This window comes from Microtus pennsylvanicus, chromosome 8 (genome assembly GCF_037038515.1).
Source record: "Microtus pennsylvanicus isolate mMicPen1 chromosome 8, mMicPen1.hap1, whole genome shotgun sequence".
NCBI lineage: Eukaryota > Metazoa > Chordata > Mammalia > Rodentia > Cricetidae > Microtus > Microtus pennsylvanicus.
Genome location: NC_134586.1, coordinates 3,841,231 through 3,859,077, shown reverse-complemented (window position 1 = coordinate 3,859,077; position 17,847 = coordinate 3,841,231). Strand labels below are relative to the sequence as shown.

Genomic DNA, 17,847 nt, shown 5'->3' with positions numbered 1-17,847 from the left:
TGGTGGTGTAAGCCGATGACGTGATGTAACTAAAGATGGTGACGTAAGCTAATGATGATGACATCATAAACTCACAACGATGGCACAAGCTAAGAGGCTGTACTTTAAACAGCTTGTTCTTTGGCTAGGGTGGCTTTTGTTCCTTCTCATTTTGCTTACACGCCACTGTAATGATTAATGTAACATTTGATACTATAAACAAGATATAACAATTTTAGCGCAAAGGACCATACATCTTTATCTGTCCCCTATGAAGCTAGATAACCAGTGAATTAAGTAAATATTGCTTGGCTGAAAACCCAAAGCAGCTTGTCATATGACACCCGGGTCAAGTAAAGAGGCAATGAGGCTGTTTGCTTCTCAGCAAAGACTAGAACTTCATCATCTTTAAACTTCCCCAAGAAAAGACAAAAAATGATAATAACCCAAGCTTCTAGGCAATTCCATAAATAACATGATCTGTGCCTTGAAATTAAAACAAACAATAACAGCAATAAAACTAACAAAAAGAAACCAACCGAAAGACTATGGTGTAAGAGGCAGCATCATGGGCTCAGCAGCAATTGTCCCTAAGGCTGGACTTACCAGGAAACTGTAGAAGAACTCGTGGACAAAGAGGCCGAGCATGCAAACCAAGACATATGCCACGTGGTAGAGAAAAGCCATGTCCAGGATGACTGCTCGATAACCTCGGGTGAACGTCCCTCGGTTTCCCACAAAGCTCACCAGGAACACGATTTTATTACACAGCTAAAGGGAAGAGAAAGCGGGATTTTAGTGCTTCAAGGTCGTCTAGGGAAGAAGACACTGTGAAAGATGAGCATTGCTGAGTCTGTGGTTGCCTTTCTCAGTGTCCTCCTGAGTGATTTTCAGGCAGTCTACAAAACCACATGTAACAACATACAGAATTAGCTCTCTTTGTAGCTCTGGGGACAAAGAATGACAGACCCTAGCTCTGCCACCAACACAGACGGAGTATAAATCTGACTTTTCCTTATTCTTGGACAACCTAGTTCTTGCCATGGGAAGCCTTGGTGGTTTCAAAAAACCTGCCATAAAGAGATCTTACCTTAGAAGACCCCTTAGGAGCCTAGTTGACATAACACAGTCACAGAAATTACTATAATGACTATTCAAGTGTTTTTTAGATACCTGTGACTCTATATTTTAGCTGTCCTTCCTCTCACTACAATCATGGCGAACCCTTGCACCCTCCTGTCAGCAATGTCAGCAGCTGTTGAACAGGAGTCTTATTTGCTCTTCAGCCCTTCTGTTCTCACTCAGTAGCGCTAAGACATGATGGGGACTTCAGAGCAAGTCCGATCGAAAGAAAACTGCTCAAATCCCAAGCATTGAATAAACAACAGAGGTTCCATGTCTGGCAGTGAGCTGGGTGCGCAGCAAGGCTGAGAATGAATGTCTGGCAAAGCAATATCCAGCTGTTACAATGCTGCTTTTGAGGGACCCGTTCATAATCACACAACTTACTAACTTCCCTTTGCTTGCCTACCCAGGTTTATCAATGTGATATAGAAAGGGGTTAAACAAAAATAGAATTAAAAACCATTTCACAACGGCAACTTGTATAACACAGACATGCAGCCTGTGCATCATCTCCTGACTTTCTAGGATGAGTTAGAGAAAACATGCAGGAAAACTATTTCATAAAACAGACACATTGGACAGTAACAGACTGAACTGAATTCTCAAAATGATCAATAAATTTTAGTTCCATAGCATAAAAGACAAGATGCATTTCTGTCTGAACAGGACTTGGTCATGCTAACAAGAAAGACAAAGAGATGTGCTTTGCTTGTTTGCATGACCCTTGACCTATAGCTGGGTACATAGACTTCCGCCCTGTAGAGCAGCAGTTCTCAACCTTGCTAATGCTGAGACCCTCTAATCCAGTTCCCTATGTGGTGACCCCAGCCATAAAATTACTTTCATTGCTACTTCATAACTATAATTTTGCTACTATTATTAATTATACTGCAAATATCTGATACATGGGATATCAGCCGACCCCCAAAGGGGTCGTGACCCGCAGGTTGAAAGCTGCTGCCCTAGAGACATCTGGAAGGGGACTGAGGTTGAAGTGTGCAGTGAATCTTCTCCATGTGCTCACAGAGCTCAGAGATGGAAACTGTCCCTGTGCTTAAGGCGTTTGTGTCAAGGGCAAATGAATGCAAGAAGAGAGGGCAGCAAAGCAAAAGACAATCTGCTGTCTTAAAGGATAAAACTAAACCCACTGTCTCCAACAATATCACCATGTTCTCCTCAAGCATGAAATTCAACCTTTTCCTGAAAAATGAGATGATTTCCTACAATAATCTCCAGGTATGTGGTATTACACCTTAGACAGGATAAAATCTTAAGGTCACTATGCAAATCAAATTTACATACAATTAAATATCACCCTGGAAATCTTTTAAACTGTCAGAAGATCAGTATGACAAACACCATTGTGGGAGCAGCATCGCTCTTGACAGTCAACACAGCCTCGGACAGGAAAATCTGTCTGAAAGGCAGACAAGCTTCAAGCTTTAATGAACTCAATTTTATCACAATAAACTAGAAACTGATAAATACTGAGGCCTTCGTTTTATTGTGCTTCCTTACTCATAAAAGAAACTCTTCATCTTTGCTTCACATGAGGGGCAGAGTCTAGAGCTAAGATGCAGAAGCCTCATGGGGGCCATGCTATCCGACTGATGAGTGATCTACATATCAGACACTTGGTAAATGGTAGATGTTACCACCACGGCATCTGTTCTTTTCTGGGTCTTCCACACCAAAATTCTCAACTGATCTCAGCAGGCAGATGAGGGTAGACCAGTTGTCCACACCTTACTCCAACTCACAAGAAGGGTGAAATCAGAGATTGGTTGATTTATATCTGAAGTCTCAAATTCTGTTTCTTGTTGTGTCTAGACTGTCAGACTAATTTTTTTTGTTTTCTTATTCTGATATCTATTATTTCAGCAGTAACAGACATACAATGCAAATGTCTATGTACAAATTAAATTAATTAGTATATTAATTTATATTATTAATAATATAGAGAATTAATACTAAGGTACACAAATATGATTTATGTTCTCATTTGATGTCTCATCAGTAAAGAAGAATCAAGATATTGTGTAATGCATTTATGTGAGGAGGGAAGTATACAGTAATTCACTAATGTAACTTTATTAATCTATGATAGCAAATTACAACAATAAATTATAAATATAAACTTCTCTACTAACATCTGCACCAGTATCAAATTATAGCAATGTCATTAAATTTGCCTCAAATCAACAAGATTTTATTTTCTTTGGTCAAATGACCCCAGGTTGCTGGTAGTGTCTAGGCGAGTAACATGTTTTATGCTATTGGAATATAGAAAATTCATGGAATTAGTAAGACTGACATGTCTACATGCATAATACTTTCTCATAATCAGTTCAATAAAAACTTGACTTTGGGAGAGAATATTTTATGGTATGATTCTCACCAAACCACATGGAACTTATCACTTTATAGTGTCCTACTAGAGACAGGAAAAGACTGGATACTTCTAGTTCATGTGCACACTGAACATTCAAATGTTTTTCCTTACCTCTGTTTACATACTCTTGGTCCAAAGATTTTTAAAAAAAACAGGTAGAAAGAAACAGAAAATGGCACATGACTTTTCTATGGCCAGCGACACAGTCTACCTCTCGGTGTTCTATATGTCTATCGATGACATAACAGGTGCAGAAGAGAACATTTGCTCCTCTGGGCACAACTCTGCCTGGCTCTTCACTTTCTTAAACCTAGGTTTTTCTCGTTTAGTCAATGATCAGTTTATGAATAACATCTACTTCTTTAAATAATGCAATTTCATGCTGAACATGTTTTCTTGCGAAATGACATGAGCCAAACACAAGAGGTGTAGACACATTTATCCACATTCCTGATGATTGTCTAATTGTCTTGATTGGTGATATTTTCAAAGCAAAGACAATACAACATCCTGAAATCTCTTCTGAATGTTCAAAGGCCAAGGATGGGGTGGAGGGAAATGGAGACGGGCATGAGCTGGAGGGAGGGCTGGCGTGGCGCTATTGAGATGGGGAAGATCAAGGACAGATAATTCAGGAACATGGAGATGTGGGTGAGCGAGGACCGGATCCATGCACTAATGTGGTAGCTCAGCCCCTAAGAAACCCAGAGAAGGGAGTATCTGTTAGCGTTCAAAACCTCTGCTCACAGGTTTTCCGTACACTTTCCTTCACTGATGATAGCTGAGAATTTGTTTTTAATATTCTAACAATGGGAGCTGTGGAACTGTTTAACTCCTGGAGAACTGTGATAAGACCAAGGCCAGAAACGCTGAAAACACAGCATTGACTACTGACTACATTGTCCTGGTAATTCTTAAAAGTTGGTTAACAAATTTATTTATTTTCAATAAATATTGGTCATTCATCCATGCATTCACTCATTAGTTACTTATTCAAAAATATTCATAGACTCCCTGTGATGTCCCAGGAATGTGACTATCAATTACTATCCTCAATAACTACTAGGTAGTATAGGAGATAATCCCAGCTAAGACACAAGAATATAGAACATTTTTCAGTTAGGAACCTAGTGAAAGTTACAGGCAGTGCTTTTGGTATTGATTATGTAGATACAATAATATTTATGTGATTTCTGACCATTTGTTTTTCATCAATTTGATGATTTATCTTTTCTTCATATCCATTTACAGATATACCTTGCCTAAAGTTGGCAGAGTCTATTCAAAGTTTTATATTTTTTGTTTAAATTACGTCTACAAATCTTTCATTAGCTTCTTGTCATGATACTTCCAGTTTGTTCACTCTATGCTTGAAACTACCATGTCAAAAGGCAGTCACTTGCTCTAATATACAAAAGTTTTGGTGAAAAAAATCTCCCTGTGTCTTTCATAAGTTTATAGTTTATAGAAAAGGAGCTCAATTTGGGACCTTACTTTTTGTCTAGCAGTCTTTTCTCCCCACTTCTAAGTCATTTGGAATAAAGTACTCCTTAACTTCTACTGAACATAATTTAATCTTTCGGGATGATTTAGAACCCACTTTCAGGTGTTAACAGTGGCTGGGTCACTTTTTCAGTAATAGCAGGTATGGTACAGAGAGAACATTAGCCATGACAAAATGGACAGCAGAACTGGTCACCCTTCAAGTGCTGCTTAAATCAATGGGTTAGTCGTATTTTTGTTCTTTCTCTCCAAATTAAAGTGTGCACAAATGATACTCTAGTTAACGTAGATTCCCATCAACCCCGAATTCACTGTATACACATGAATAAAAGCATAGAGCTAACTATGCTTATACTTGGTACATCGAATTCCATAAGATACAAAGTTAAGCAATGTACTTACATTAGCAGCACCAAGAAGTATTAGTGTTGGTCCCAGGCCAATGGTGTATATCGATCTGAGCATGATAGATACTAGAAATGGCCGGATACCCACAGGCTTGGAGAAGAAAAACAGCATAGATGTGCAGACGGCCACTGCTATCCAGAGGAGGACGGAGAACAAGGGGGAAAGTGTACCTGGAAGAGGCAGAGCAGTTACTTGTCACCAAGAACACACAGAGCGAACATGAAATCTTGGCTTCTGTGCTTTATATACAAACAAAGCGGTGGTGCAGTGAATCTCAGAACAACGTTCTATCACAAGGAAACATTTTAGGGCACAGTCTTCTTCATTACATTTCCAGAAGTCTTGTGCATTGACTTGACAGTCAACTGTTGTGGGGAAATACTTTTGTAATTTTTATGTCTGCCTAAGGTGCCTTCTGATTGGTTTAATAAAAAGCTGAATGGCTAACAGCTAGGCAGGAGAGGATAGGAGAGATTCCCAGGAAGAGAGAGGAACTCTGGGAAGAAGAAAGGTGGAGACAACAGCAAGACGCAGAACAAGTCAGACATACAGAATGGGAGAGAGATAAAAGCCAAGTGGCAGAACGTAGATTAATAGAAGCAGGTTAATTTGAGTTATAAGAGCTGGTTGGGAACAAGCCCAAGACAAAGGCCAAGCTTTCATAATTAACATTAAGTCTCACTGTCATTACTGGGGAGTCAGTAGTCCTGACAAGACAGTCGGACTACAGTCAACATTCTTCACATCAAGTCTAAGAATCCTTCACTTTCTCTCCTTTGGGAATGATTTGTGAAATGCTTTTGATAAATGTTTTTCACTTAGGAACCTCAAGTCAAAACTGATGGTTAATGAACATGAGAAATTGGGTATAGTATTTCATTATCTCATCATTTTCCTTGTCATATTAGTATCAATTTATCATATTACAAATTCCTCAAAAGAATCCAGTTCAGGCTGGCAAGATGGATCAGCAGATGAAGGGCATTCCTTGATGTGAAACTCAATGTCTTGAGTTTGATTCCTAGAACCTACACAGAGGAGGAAGAGAATCAGCTCCTGCAGGCTTACCTCTGAGCTCCATGCACAGATATACACATATACGATAGATAGATAGATAGATAGATAGATAGATAGATAGATAGATAGATAGATTGAAAGATATAGATATATTATAGATAGATAGATGATAGCTAGCTAGCTAGCTAGATGATAGATAGAGATAGATAGATAGATATAGATAGATAGATGATAGATAGATATAGATAGATAGATGATAGATAGATATAGATAGAGAGATATAGATAGATAGATAGATAGATAGATGATAGAGATAGATAGACAGAGAGTTAGAGATAGATAGATAGAGATAGAGAGATAAAGATATAGATATAGATAGAGAGATGGCAAATGTAAAAAAATAAAAATAAAAAGAACCCAATTTGTATAACACTTAGATTTTATAAAATACAGATATGCTTTCAGTGTTAAAACCCACATACATCTACATATGAGTAAGCTTTAAGTGTTAAAACTCATGTACAGGTATCTACATATGAGTCAACTTTATGTGTTAAAACACTTGGGTCTGCATATGAGTGTAGGAATATGACTGTATATACTTGAAGACTGACTCAAGTTCCAAAATATATTAGGCTATTTCATCATCAAAAAATGAAAGCTTCTGGAGCTGGGCAGACAGCCAAGCCAGGAAAGTGCCTGCCTCATGAGCATGAGAATCTGGATTTGATCTCCAACACCCCAATAATAAAGCTAATCATGTTGGAATCCTTGTGCTCGGGCAGCAGATCATGGACCGTGTTGGCCAGCCAGTCTGTCTGAATGGGTAGACTCGGGGCTGTTGAGGGACCTCATCTCAAAATACAAGGTGAATGATGTCATGAGAAATAATACCTGAGGTTGACCTGTCTTCCATTTGCATACATATTCACCTATATACACATATGATGTGGGAGGTCCTTCTGTATATGTGTTGCTCTGGTTAATGAATAAAGCTACTGTGGCCTATGGCAGGGCAGAATATACCAGGCTGGGAGAGAGAGAGAGAGACAGAGAGAGAGAGAGACAGAGAGAGAGAGACAGAGAGAGAGAGACAGAGAGAGAGACAGAGAGAGAGACAGAGAGAGAGAGACAGAGACAGAGACAGAGAGAGAGACAGAGAGAGAGAGAGACAGAGAGAGAGAGAGAGAGCAGAGTCAGAGAGACACCAGAGTCAGAAAGACACCTTGTAGCTGCCAAAGGAGATGATTGCACCGGAACCTTACCCAGTAAGCCACAGCCTTGTGGTGATACACAAAATAACGGAAACGGGTTATTTTAAGATATAAAAGCTAGCTAATAAGAAGCCTGAGCTAATAGGCCAAGCAGTGCTGTAATTAACATAGTTTCTGTGTGATTATTCGGGTCTGGGTAGCCAGGAAATGAATGAGCGGTATCTGCCTACACACATATACCTATGTACAAAAACGTGTGAGCATACACACACACACACACGCACACACGCATGCAGGCAGGCATACACATGCACAGAAGCAAAAGAAAAATTTCCAATGGCTTTTAAACAAACTGTTATACACCAAGTTCCTTAGAAACTTTTTACAAAGGCGGTTTAGATTTTTTTTCCTTGGAAAAGAGGTGCAGTTCTCTGGCGTGTGAACTGGTGAGCATACTCGAAGGCATCCCTTCTCCAGTGTGGCGAGTGCTGCATCTACAGAAGCAACTTTAGGCATCGTGTTATTGGCTTGGCTGATGGGGACCAGGATCTCAGGAGGAACACAACAAACTGGAGATTTTTTCTCCCCAACTTTCTGTGCCAAATACTCCATAATGATTATTCTTCCAGCCACATCTTATTACCAAAACACTGAGTTCTGATGCAAAACACCTTGAGCGATTTCATGAGCAAAGCTTCAGGAATAGCATGGAAGTCCTACAGTGAACCAGACATATGCTTTAATGGATTTTGTGTTCATTGAGGATCAATGCACCTAAAAATCACAAAGATTTTGTCAGGAACTTGTAACTACCCACGGACAGCATTAATTTAGATGCTCAGTCCTGACTCTGTGTCATGTTATCTATTGTGGTTCGGGTATGGTGTGACTGTTCTCCAAAGGGCCCCAGACTTCAAGCAAGCCCCTTGGGAAGCATTATTACAGCAATGAAATCTTTAAGAGGCAATACCTGCAGGTGGGAGCCTAGATTACAGAGTTCTTTGGAAGGGATTGACACTGCCAGGGCAGGCACCAGCCACTCCCTTGGGAGCAGGTTGCAAAGCATAGTTCTCCTGTTCACAAGACCCCTCCTCCACACAGGCACACCCCAGTCTGCATCTCCATCAGGTTGTGATGTAACCAAGGAGGGTCCCCACCTGGACTGGACCGATGATGATAGCCGACCATGGGCTTCCAGTTTCCAAAACAGGGAACTAAGTAAACATTTACCTTATGAAAGACCCAGAATCTGGTATTTTATTATAGCAATAATTTTGTTGCTATAACAGCTTCCAAATAAACAGTGATTAAAAAAAGGTTATGGAGCTGGAGAGCTGGTCCAGTAGTTAAGAACACTTGCTGCTCTTCCAGAGGACCAGGGTTCAATTCCCAGTAATCCCATAGTGGCTTATAACTGTCTGTAACTCTAGTCCTAGTGGATACAATACCCTCTTCTAGCCTCCAATGGCACTACCTATGTACACAGTGCATGGACATACATGTAAAAACACACACACACACACAAAATAGATAAAAATTTAAATGATTTTTTTAAATATTGGGAAAAGAAAGCTTATCATCCTCATCATCAAAATGGGTAGCCTACTTACGTTTATTTTGATATTGGCTTATACATGCTCTGCCTTGGCAAAGCAAGCCCAGCCAGCCACCGTCTCCCTGGAGTTAACAGCTCTCCTGCAGCAGTACTGGGAGAGAGAGAGCCTTTACCATCTCAGGTGTGTGTCGACTCTCAGGTCTCCATTAAGAGACAAACTCTATAAGGGTACAGGGGCCCCAGCCTGTCACAGTGTGACCTGTAGCAATAAATCAATACTTGTTTATCAAGTAGACAAAATATTCTCGGGGAGTTCATACTGAGCAACCAACTAAATATTTATTAATACCCAGGTGGTGCGGCTGCATCTGGCTTTCTTCATTGGTTCTGGACATGCAAAGTCAGGGCCTCAGGCTTGTGAGTTAGTCACTCTGCTGACTGAGCCATTTCCTCAGCCCCAGTTTTTTCTTTTTTTTTTCTTTTATATATGTTTTGCATATATGTGTACAAGCGTGTGTGTGTATGTGTGTGCATGCACATGTGTGTTCATGCAGATGCCCACAGAGGCCAGAAAGAGATGATGGATCCCTTGGGGTGGAGTTATAGGCATTTGTGTGCCACCCTGCATGGATACTAAGACCCAAACTCTGCTCAGATAACAGAGCAAAGCATATTTTTAATTGTTAAGATGTCTCCCAGCATCCGCTAGCTTTGCTTTTAAGCATGCATTATAATTAACATCTTCAGAGAACACTTGACAATGTCCCGCCCATCATGTGACTCCCAGGCTAATTCATAAATAAAGTCTGCTGTGATATTCTGGAAGGCTAAGCTGTAGCACAAATCCAGACGATTTACCCACACCTTTACTCTGCCCCAGATGTGTAGCCTGCGGGGCTCTCCCTTTGATACATGAGAAGGCACAGCCATGCGCCTAAGACTGGGTGTTTCATCCATTTTTAAGTAGCTTGTGGACTGTCTGGCACAAGACCTTGCACCCATTCTACTACTAAGTACATCCGTGTGGAACGTGCACACGGATGAATGAACAGTTATTCAATGTGGTCACTGATGATGGTGTCTGTGGCCGTCTGAGGAGCACTGGGTTAGTTCTGACCCGAGGAACGGGAGGACTGCTGTGAGCTCAAGGCCGACCTGCACTGCACAGTGAATTCCATCCAGGCCAACCTGGCCTACCCACTGAGAGAGGCCCTGCCTTTCAACCAACAACCCAAACCAAAGCAATACAGAGCATGATAGTGTAACCTTACCACCAAGAGGGAACTCTTAATATCTTGCAGATTTTATTAATTTTCCATAATAAGCCTGCATTATATATAATGGGGAGGTATTTTAGGAATTCCTCTATACTCCCCAATATCTCTAAGTAAGAGGCTGGTCCTTTGTAAAAGAGGTTTCCGACAGTCAAACTGGACTTCACCTCCACTCCAGACTTGGAGTGCTGCCGCAGGCTCATTTGTTCGTGGCTTCCTGTGCAGGCTCGTTAGACTCCTGCTTCCTACACCCAGGTCCAGAGAAACTCGCCATCCGTCCATAAATGCACTGGTGGTCCTTGCTCTTGTGTCTTTCTCATTTCCTGGTCCTTTAACTACAGCATGAGATCCCTGAGGACAGATCGGCTTACCTAATCTTAGCATCTCCCAGCCTAGCATGGTGCCTAGCACACAACAGTCCCCATAAATGCTTGTGAAACTGAGTGAATCTAAACCACCTCCAAGACTCTTATCTTCCTTAGCAAAAATGTTGGTGAGGGAGAAGAATTACACTCAAAATGTGAAAAACAAACCCACCCTCTAGATTGAAAATGATATTCTATCTTAGGATAACAAAGCTGTCCACTGACTAGTCTTCCAGAACAGGTCAGTTGACATGGCAGGAGACGGCCCTGGCATCAACAGATTCCACACAGGCCTGGCAGTGTCCATCGCAGCCGAGGTGGATGGTGCCCCGGGGTTCCCATCTGAGAGGCAACTTCTCCCGTGGATCCCTTTGTGCCATCGTCCCAACTGAAGGACACTGTTCTCTAAACTAATGTTGTAACCCACACGTAAACAAGGCAGTCGAGCACACGACACTTCCAGGAACCTGGGTGACACCCCTATCCACTGCTCCTGAAGGAAGAACAGTCCATGCCTCTGCTGGCCCTTTCCACGAGGGCTCTGTGTCTCTAACGTGACTGGTAGTAGGGTGGGGAGGCCTGGCCCAGATTTTCCAGGTCATTTCATGGCTGCCTTCCCTGCCCCAAGTGATGCCTGCTAGGAATAGGCAGAACCCTTGATTATGTTTTATAAATTTCATATATCATTTCAGAGCTCCTTAAGACTTAAGCAATAGCTGCAAAAACAGTGGAGAAGCCATCCCGCAGGCCCTTCATCTAGATCCAAATACCAATGCGCTGCATGATGACATCTGTGACTGACAACGTCACAATCCTGTCATCTCCTCCATCCCTGTCTGTTCACTGGGACAGTTCTGAGTCTTTGTCTTTGCTGAGCTTAGTAGCCTTGTGGAGCCCTGACCAATTACTCTGTAGGACACCTCTCATCTGGGTTTTCTAAGTTTTCTTCCATTTACTCACGTCTATCCCACGCCACCACGTCCTTCGAGGCACATGGCGTGACTGTGTCTCCTGTTTCACAGGTACTCCTGTCCCCTCTGTAACTGGTTAAGCAGATCATGGGCAGATACTTAAAATGTGGTATGTTTGTGTCTTTCTTCAAAGTCACCCCTTTCTTTTAGCATCCATTGAGTACTACAGCCAACCGAATGGTGACAAGAAATTTATATCATTCCTAAATTTGCTTCCCCGGGACATTAGCACAAAGAATGCTCTCTCCTTCCCATTCCTGCAGACCCTGGGTCAGTTCTCTCCTATGTCTTATAATGCATTGCTGCTAATTACTTTCTCTCAAACATTTCTCAGCTATGTTGCTGGGGGGCCTTTCTAGTTGGAACCTACCATTTTGTATATCCCTGTCATTTCGAGGCACTTCCTAGAAGAACTTGAATTTTCATGCCATCCAGTAAGCCCAGGGAGCAGTGGCTCAGCCTGACTGAAAAGCTCTAGCATTGAGAACTGTCGCCAGCACAAAGCAGCTTCCTCCCCTGGACAACCTTACAGTCGCGTGCATCTACAGAACTGTGCTGTTCCCGCAGCCTTCCTGGTTATGTGTAGCACGTGGGTGAGGTAGAGATTGCGTGAACCTCCATCACGACTTTAACCCAAGATGCAGTCATGTGACTTCCATTCATCATGGGGTTCTATGCTGTCCCTAGTCTCATGCTCTGCTTTCCCTCTAAGCAGCATCCCATCCTCTAAGATCCTTGACTCAGAAACCCTTCCAAGAGTGGTGTTTGCATCTCCACGAAGCCTAAGGCCCTGCGTTCTCCAGCCTCGTGTCTCCTAGATCTGCTCCCTTCGGAGGTTGAAGGTCTTCTCTGGATTTTCCTTGATCTTTCAGTCAATTTCCAGATCTTTACTGGGACTCTGTTGTGTATCCTCAAAGGTCTGAGTGTAGGTGACATGAATTTCTCATTTTAGGGCAGACTTCTCCTCTGTAGAGTTGTGCCCCTCTGTATTAAGATCTCATTACCACAGAAGCCCAGACACATGGGAGAGAAAGATGTTCCCATTTCTATTTTCATGGTGGATGAACACAGTTTTTGCTATTCTTCTCCTTCTATTATGGTATATGAACCTATGCTTGCTGCCTTGCTCCTGCTAGCATGGTGGATGAACATGCGCTTGCTACCTTCCTCTTGCTATACAGTCATACACCTGCTCTGCCGTCTGAGGTCCCTGTCTCTGCTCTGCCGTCTGAGGTTCCTGTCTCTGCTCTGCCGTCTGAGGTTCCCGTCTCTGCTCTGCCGTCTGAGGTCCCCGTCTCTGCTCTGCCGTCTGAGGTCCCTCTCTCTGCTCTGCCGTCTGAGGTCCCTGTCTCTGCTCTGCCGTCTGAGGTCCCCATCTCTGCTCTGCCGTCTGAGGTCCCCGTCTCTGCTCTGCTGTCTGAGGTCCCCGTCTCTGCTCTGCCGTCTAAGGTCCCCATCTCTGCTCTGCCGTCTAAGGTTCCCGTCTCTGCTCTGCCGTCTAAGGTTCCCGTCTCTGCTCTGCCGTCTAAGGTTCCCGTCTCTGCTCTGCCGTCTGAGGTCCCTGTCTCTGCCGTCTGAGGTCCCTGTCTCTGCCGTCTGAGGTCCCTGTCTCTGCTCTGCCGTCTGAGGTCCCTGTCTCTGCTGTCTGAGGTCCCTGTCTCTGCTCTGCCGTCTGAGGTCCCTGTCTCTGCTGTCTGAGGTCCCTGTCTCTGCTGTCTGAGGTCCCTCTCTCTGCCGTCTGAGGTCCCTGTCTCTGCTGTCTGAGGTCCCTGTCTCTGCTCTGCCGTCTGAGGTCTCTATACCTCATGCCTCTCCTAGGAGGGCATTGGCAATGTTTACCTTGTCAAGCAGTCAGGAGACCCTTCTCCCTGCTCTTCTGACAGCACCTCATTAGCCTAATGCCCCACAAGCAGAAGTGCTCTGGGTTCACTCTGAGGTTATTATTTGCTGATTTCTCTCGCCTTCGTCTCCTACCCACTCTAATATCCCACACCTGTAACAGATTTTTCCAAAGCAATCTACCAAACCTGAAAGCCCCACCCGGTTTCTATGGAATATCCACTTCACGTTAAATTCCCCCCGTCTTTGCCTCTGTAAACTCATGTGTGACTGCTTCAATACCATCAGATGGACAGTCAACATCCATTGCTGTCTGCCAGCACAGCCTGTCTTGTGCTGTGTGTGTGTCTAAGACCAAGATAATGAATATTATAAATGCATTGTATAAAATCAAAATGTATATTTTGCATATATGTTCATTACAAAACCCTCAGACAAGACAGAAAGCAAAATGAAATGGTTACTATTTCATCAAAATGCTTGGGCACAAGACCCCCACATAACTGAGATAAGACATTATAAATATGTTTGATAGACTAGGTGGAAACACAATCATGCCATTTCATTTCCCAACACTTACCTCTAATTATTACACCATATATGAGCTTTCTGTAAAGCGGCACTTCAACTAGCCACAGTGTTCTGTCTACCCTACTTAGTATCTCTATACTTGCAATAAATAAAGAAAAAATATTTAATGAGAACTAAGCTTCTTTATGTTAAAGCTGCAGAGAGCTAGTGAATATAACTTGGGAATTTTCAGGTAGTCGTCATTTGCAGAAACACAAGCACTTACCTTCATCACCGTCATCCCCAAACGGGTAGAAAAGGGCCACAGCCAGGTTGATGAACACAGCCAGGTTGAAGGAGATGCTCCCCCAGAGGGAGATATGCCTGGAGAACCAGAACAGGGCGGGGTTGTCTAGGAGGCAAGGAGCACAAAAATGAGAATGGTCAGTATATGCTGCCATCAACACAAGCCCAGCTAAGCTGACGGTGTATACTACGTGTCCGTGAACCATCACAGAAGTAAATCTGTACAGGGAGGTTTGTAGAGGGGTGAAGTTACCAGCCTACCCTGGACGTGGAGCAGCCCCTATGGGTCCTATCTATTATTCAACTTGTAATGTCTTGACTTGGATTAAAATATTGGCGGAGACAGGCACAGTGGGCTTGTTCATGACTCAGACATTTGGTGGTGGGAACAGGAAGACCAGTAGTTGAAGGTTAGCCTTAGCTACATAATGAGTTTGAAGCTAGCCTGGGCTACACGAAACCCTGTCTCAAATGAAACAACCTAAGATATTAAGATCTTAGAGCTCGGGGCTGGGGAGCTTGGTCGGCAGTTGAGAGTGTTCCCTGCTCTTGCTGAGGACCCCAGCTCAGTTCCCATGAGGTAACCATTGCCTGTAACCCAAGGACATGATGCCCTCTTCTGGCCTCTGCAGGCACCACACTCATATGCACAAGCCCATGATGTGGGAGTGTCATATATAAATCTGTTGATTTCATTGGTTAAGCAATAAAGAAACTGCTTGGCCCTGATAGGTTAAAACATAGGTGGGAGGAGTAAACAGAACAGAATGCTGGGAGGAAGAGGAAGTGAGCTCAGACTCGACAGCTCTGCTCTCTGGAGCAGAGACACCATGCTCCCCTCTCCCAGACAGACGCGATTCAGCTCCGACCCAGGATGGACATAGGCTAGAATCTTCCTGGTAAGCGCACCTGGTGGTGCTACACAGATGATTAGAAATAGGCTAAATTAATATGTGAGAATTAGCCTAGAAGAGGCTAGATAGAAATTGGCCAAGCAGTGTTTAAATGAATACAGTTTGTGTGTTGTTATTTCGGGCATAAGCTAGCAGGCGGCCGGGGTGCTGGGGACGCAGACCCGCCGCTCCTATTACAATAAGCCCACAATAAGCATACACATAATTAAACATTAGAATTAAAACTTTAAAGATAAAATATCAGAGTCAGTGGGATAAGACATAGAAAAGAGAAAAATCATGCACTTTTTGTTGAGCCCACACGCCGTCTGGGCTGTTGACTAACAGACTGTCTCCTCCTGAGTTCTCTCATTCCCCTCGCCATTCCACAGAGGGAGAGGCTGTGATGGGAATGGATCTCCCTGGGCAATGGTCATGAACTGTAGACAGCCACACCTCCATCACGCCTTTGTATCTACAAGCCCACAAAATCATTTCGATTCTGCCCATGCCCTTGTGATAAACTACTTCTAAAATTTAAAATGCAAGGCCCACTAGGACTTACTTTAAAGTTTTTTTTAATAAAAATAAACTATTTGTCATAAACCACAGATCCCAGAGCCCCACTTTGCTATTACTTTAACTTTAAATTAATTTGAGTTTGTTACTTAATTAACTTTACATGAAGAAAAATTAGTTTCCAAATATCTCAGATAAAATTTTTGAATATTCCATATATATTAGATGGCCTTTTTTTTTCCTGAGTTCTGTGTGGTAAAGTTCTAAAGAGCAACAGTGTTGCAGGAAACTGAACCTGCATGACATCATTGTATCCCAAAGGAGGCCTCCCTGCTCCTAATCTGTCTCAGGAAAGAGCCTAGTGCACTGAATGGCAAAGATGAGTAACGCATGCCCTCCTGCCTGCAAAAGGCTCCACAATCAAGAAAGATCTGATATCAAGAGGTCCTCGACCCCCCTCAATTGTTGTTATTTAAGAAATAACTTAAAATGACTTTTCGTATTTAAGCTGTAATTTTACACCCATGAGGGTTTGGCTTGCACGACTGTCTTGTGGACCATGTGCGCACTTGGTGGGTGCCCTGGAGGCCAGAAGAGGGTGTCAGAGCCCCTGAAACACTGTGAGCTGCCATGAGAGTGCTGGGACCAGAACCTAGGTCCTCTGCAAGAACAACAGGTACTCTCAACTCCTAGAACATCTCCTCAGCCTCAGTAAAATGACAAATTTTTTAAATTAAAAGATATTTCAAAGTCGGTGTTTCCAAACACACAAGGGAGTTGTGTTACACCTTAGGCTGCCAGGAGAGGCTGTGTGGTGATGGTTCTGACTGAAATGTCTCGTGGCTCTCTCTGATTACAGGGCTTTGGAAATGGCTTGCTTGGTGGATTTAGAGGCGGAAAGAGAAGGTAGAAGAAAGAATGGCTGCCAGAAAGTCACCTGAGAGGTGGAGAGGAAGATCAGGTACTCATTCATCTGTGGCTGCATGGTGAACCTGAAGACTCACTGAGCTGTGAGTCCCTGTCTAAATACACACACACAGAGTGGGAGGGGGGAGGGGAAGGGAGAGGGGGAGAGTGGGAAAGGGGAAGGGGAGAAGAGAGGAGAGGAAGGGAGAGGAGTGGAGAGGAGGAGAGGGGAAGGGAGGAGAGGGGAGAGGAGAGTGGGAGAGGGGAAGGGGAGAGGGAGAAAAGGAAAGAGTGGGAAAGGGGGAGGGGAGGGGAGGGGAGAGTAAGAGAGGGGAATGGAAGGGGAGAGAGGAGGCAGGCCTATCTGACCACAGACACTGGCATGAGGCACTGGCTCAGATGCTGCCCCATGCAGTGCACTGGCTGTTGAGGACAAGGAGCCAGTGCAGGACTTCACACCTGCAACCGTTCAGCAGAGTGCAGCTGCAGCTTTGCAGTTCATAACACACTAACAAGCACACTCAGCGGCTGCAGGCAGTCTAGTTAACCTGGGATTTCTACGTGCACCGAGCTGCAGACCACTCAGCAACAGCCACAATGGAGGTTACACTCTCCAGTCCGCTGCTGTTTCAGAGACACTGAACTGGCAAGCAACGCAAGCCGCGATGTAAAAAAACTGGGCGGGGGCCTCTGCGTCTCACTCACTTCTGATCTTCTTCTGCCATTTCATCTCGTTGTAGAGGTCCTCTGTCTGCTGGAAGAAGTCGTTCACCTTGCTTCCCTGCTCATCCCTCTCCGTGGTGTTGAACACGCGGTACTTGGATTCCCGCGTGAGGAATTCGCAGATGTTGGGGACGGGGAAGACAATCTGCTCCATAGTCCTGTCGTGCCGCACGATCTGCAAATGATTGGCGTTTGTTTTCAGCCTTTGCACAGCTCAGTCTGGGCTCCGTGTTTAACTTCCTGTCTTAACTGCACATTTTCCTCTGTGACATCACCGCCACCACCCCGTTATTCCTTTCTGCTCCCATGCCTGCTTCTTCCCTACAGATCTCTTTCCTATTTTCATGA

At 43.6% G+C, this 17,847-nt stretch overlaps 1 protein-coding gene across 1 annotated transcript in view; it reads right to left on the bottom strand.

Moving 5' to 3' along the window:
- The window catches only part of Itpr2 (inositol 1,4,5-trisphosphate receptor type 2), a 411,976-nt gene that overhangs the window by 66,380 nt on the left and 327,749 nt on the right, over positions 1–17,847 (bottom strand). Inside the window, exons 47-50 of the mRNA XM_075982281.1 lie at positions 17,482–17,674; positions 14,439–14,564; positions 5,402–5,577; positions 586–750 (exon numbers count right to left, since the gene is read on the bottom strand). Of these exons, the coding sequence (XP_075838396.1) occupies positions 586–750; positions 5,402–5,577; positions 14,439–14,564; positions 17,482–17,674 (660 nt within the window). The remainder of the gene's footprint in view (positions 1–585; positions 751–5,401; positions 5,578–14,438; positions 14,565–17,481; positions 17,675–17,847) is intronic.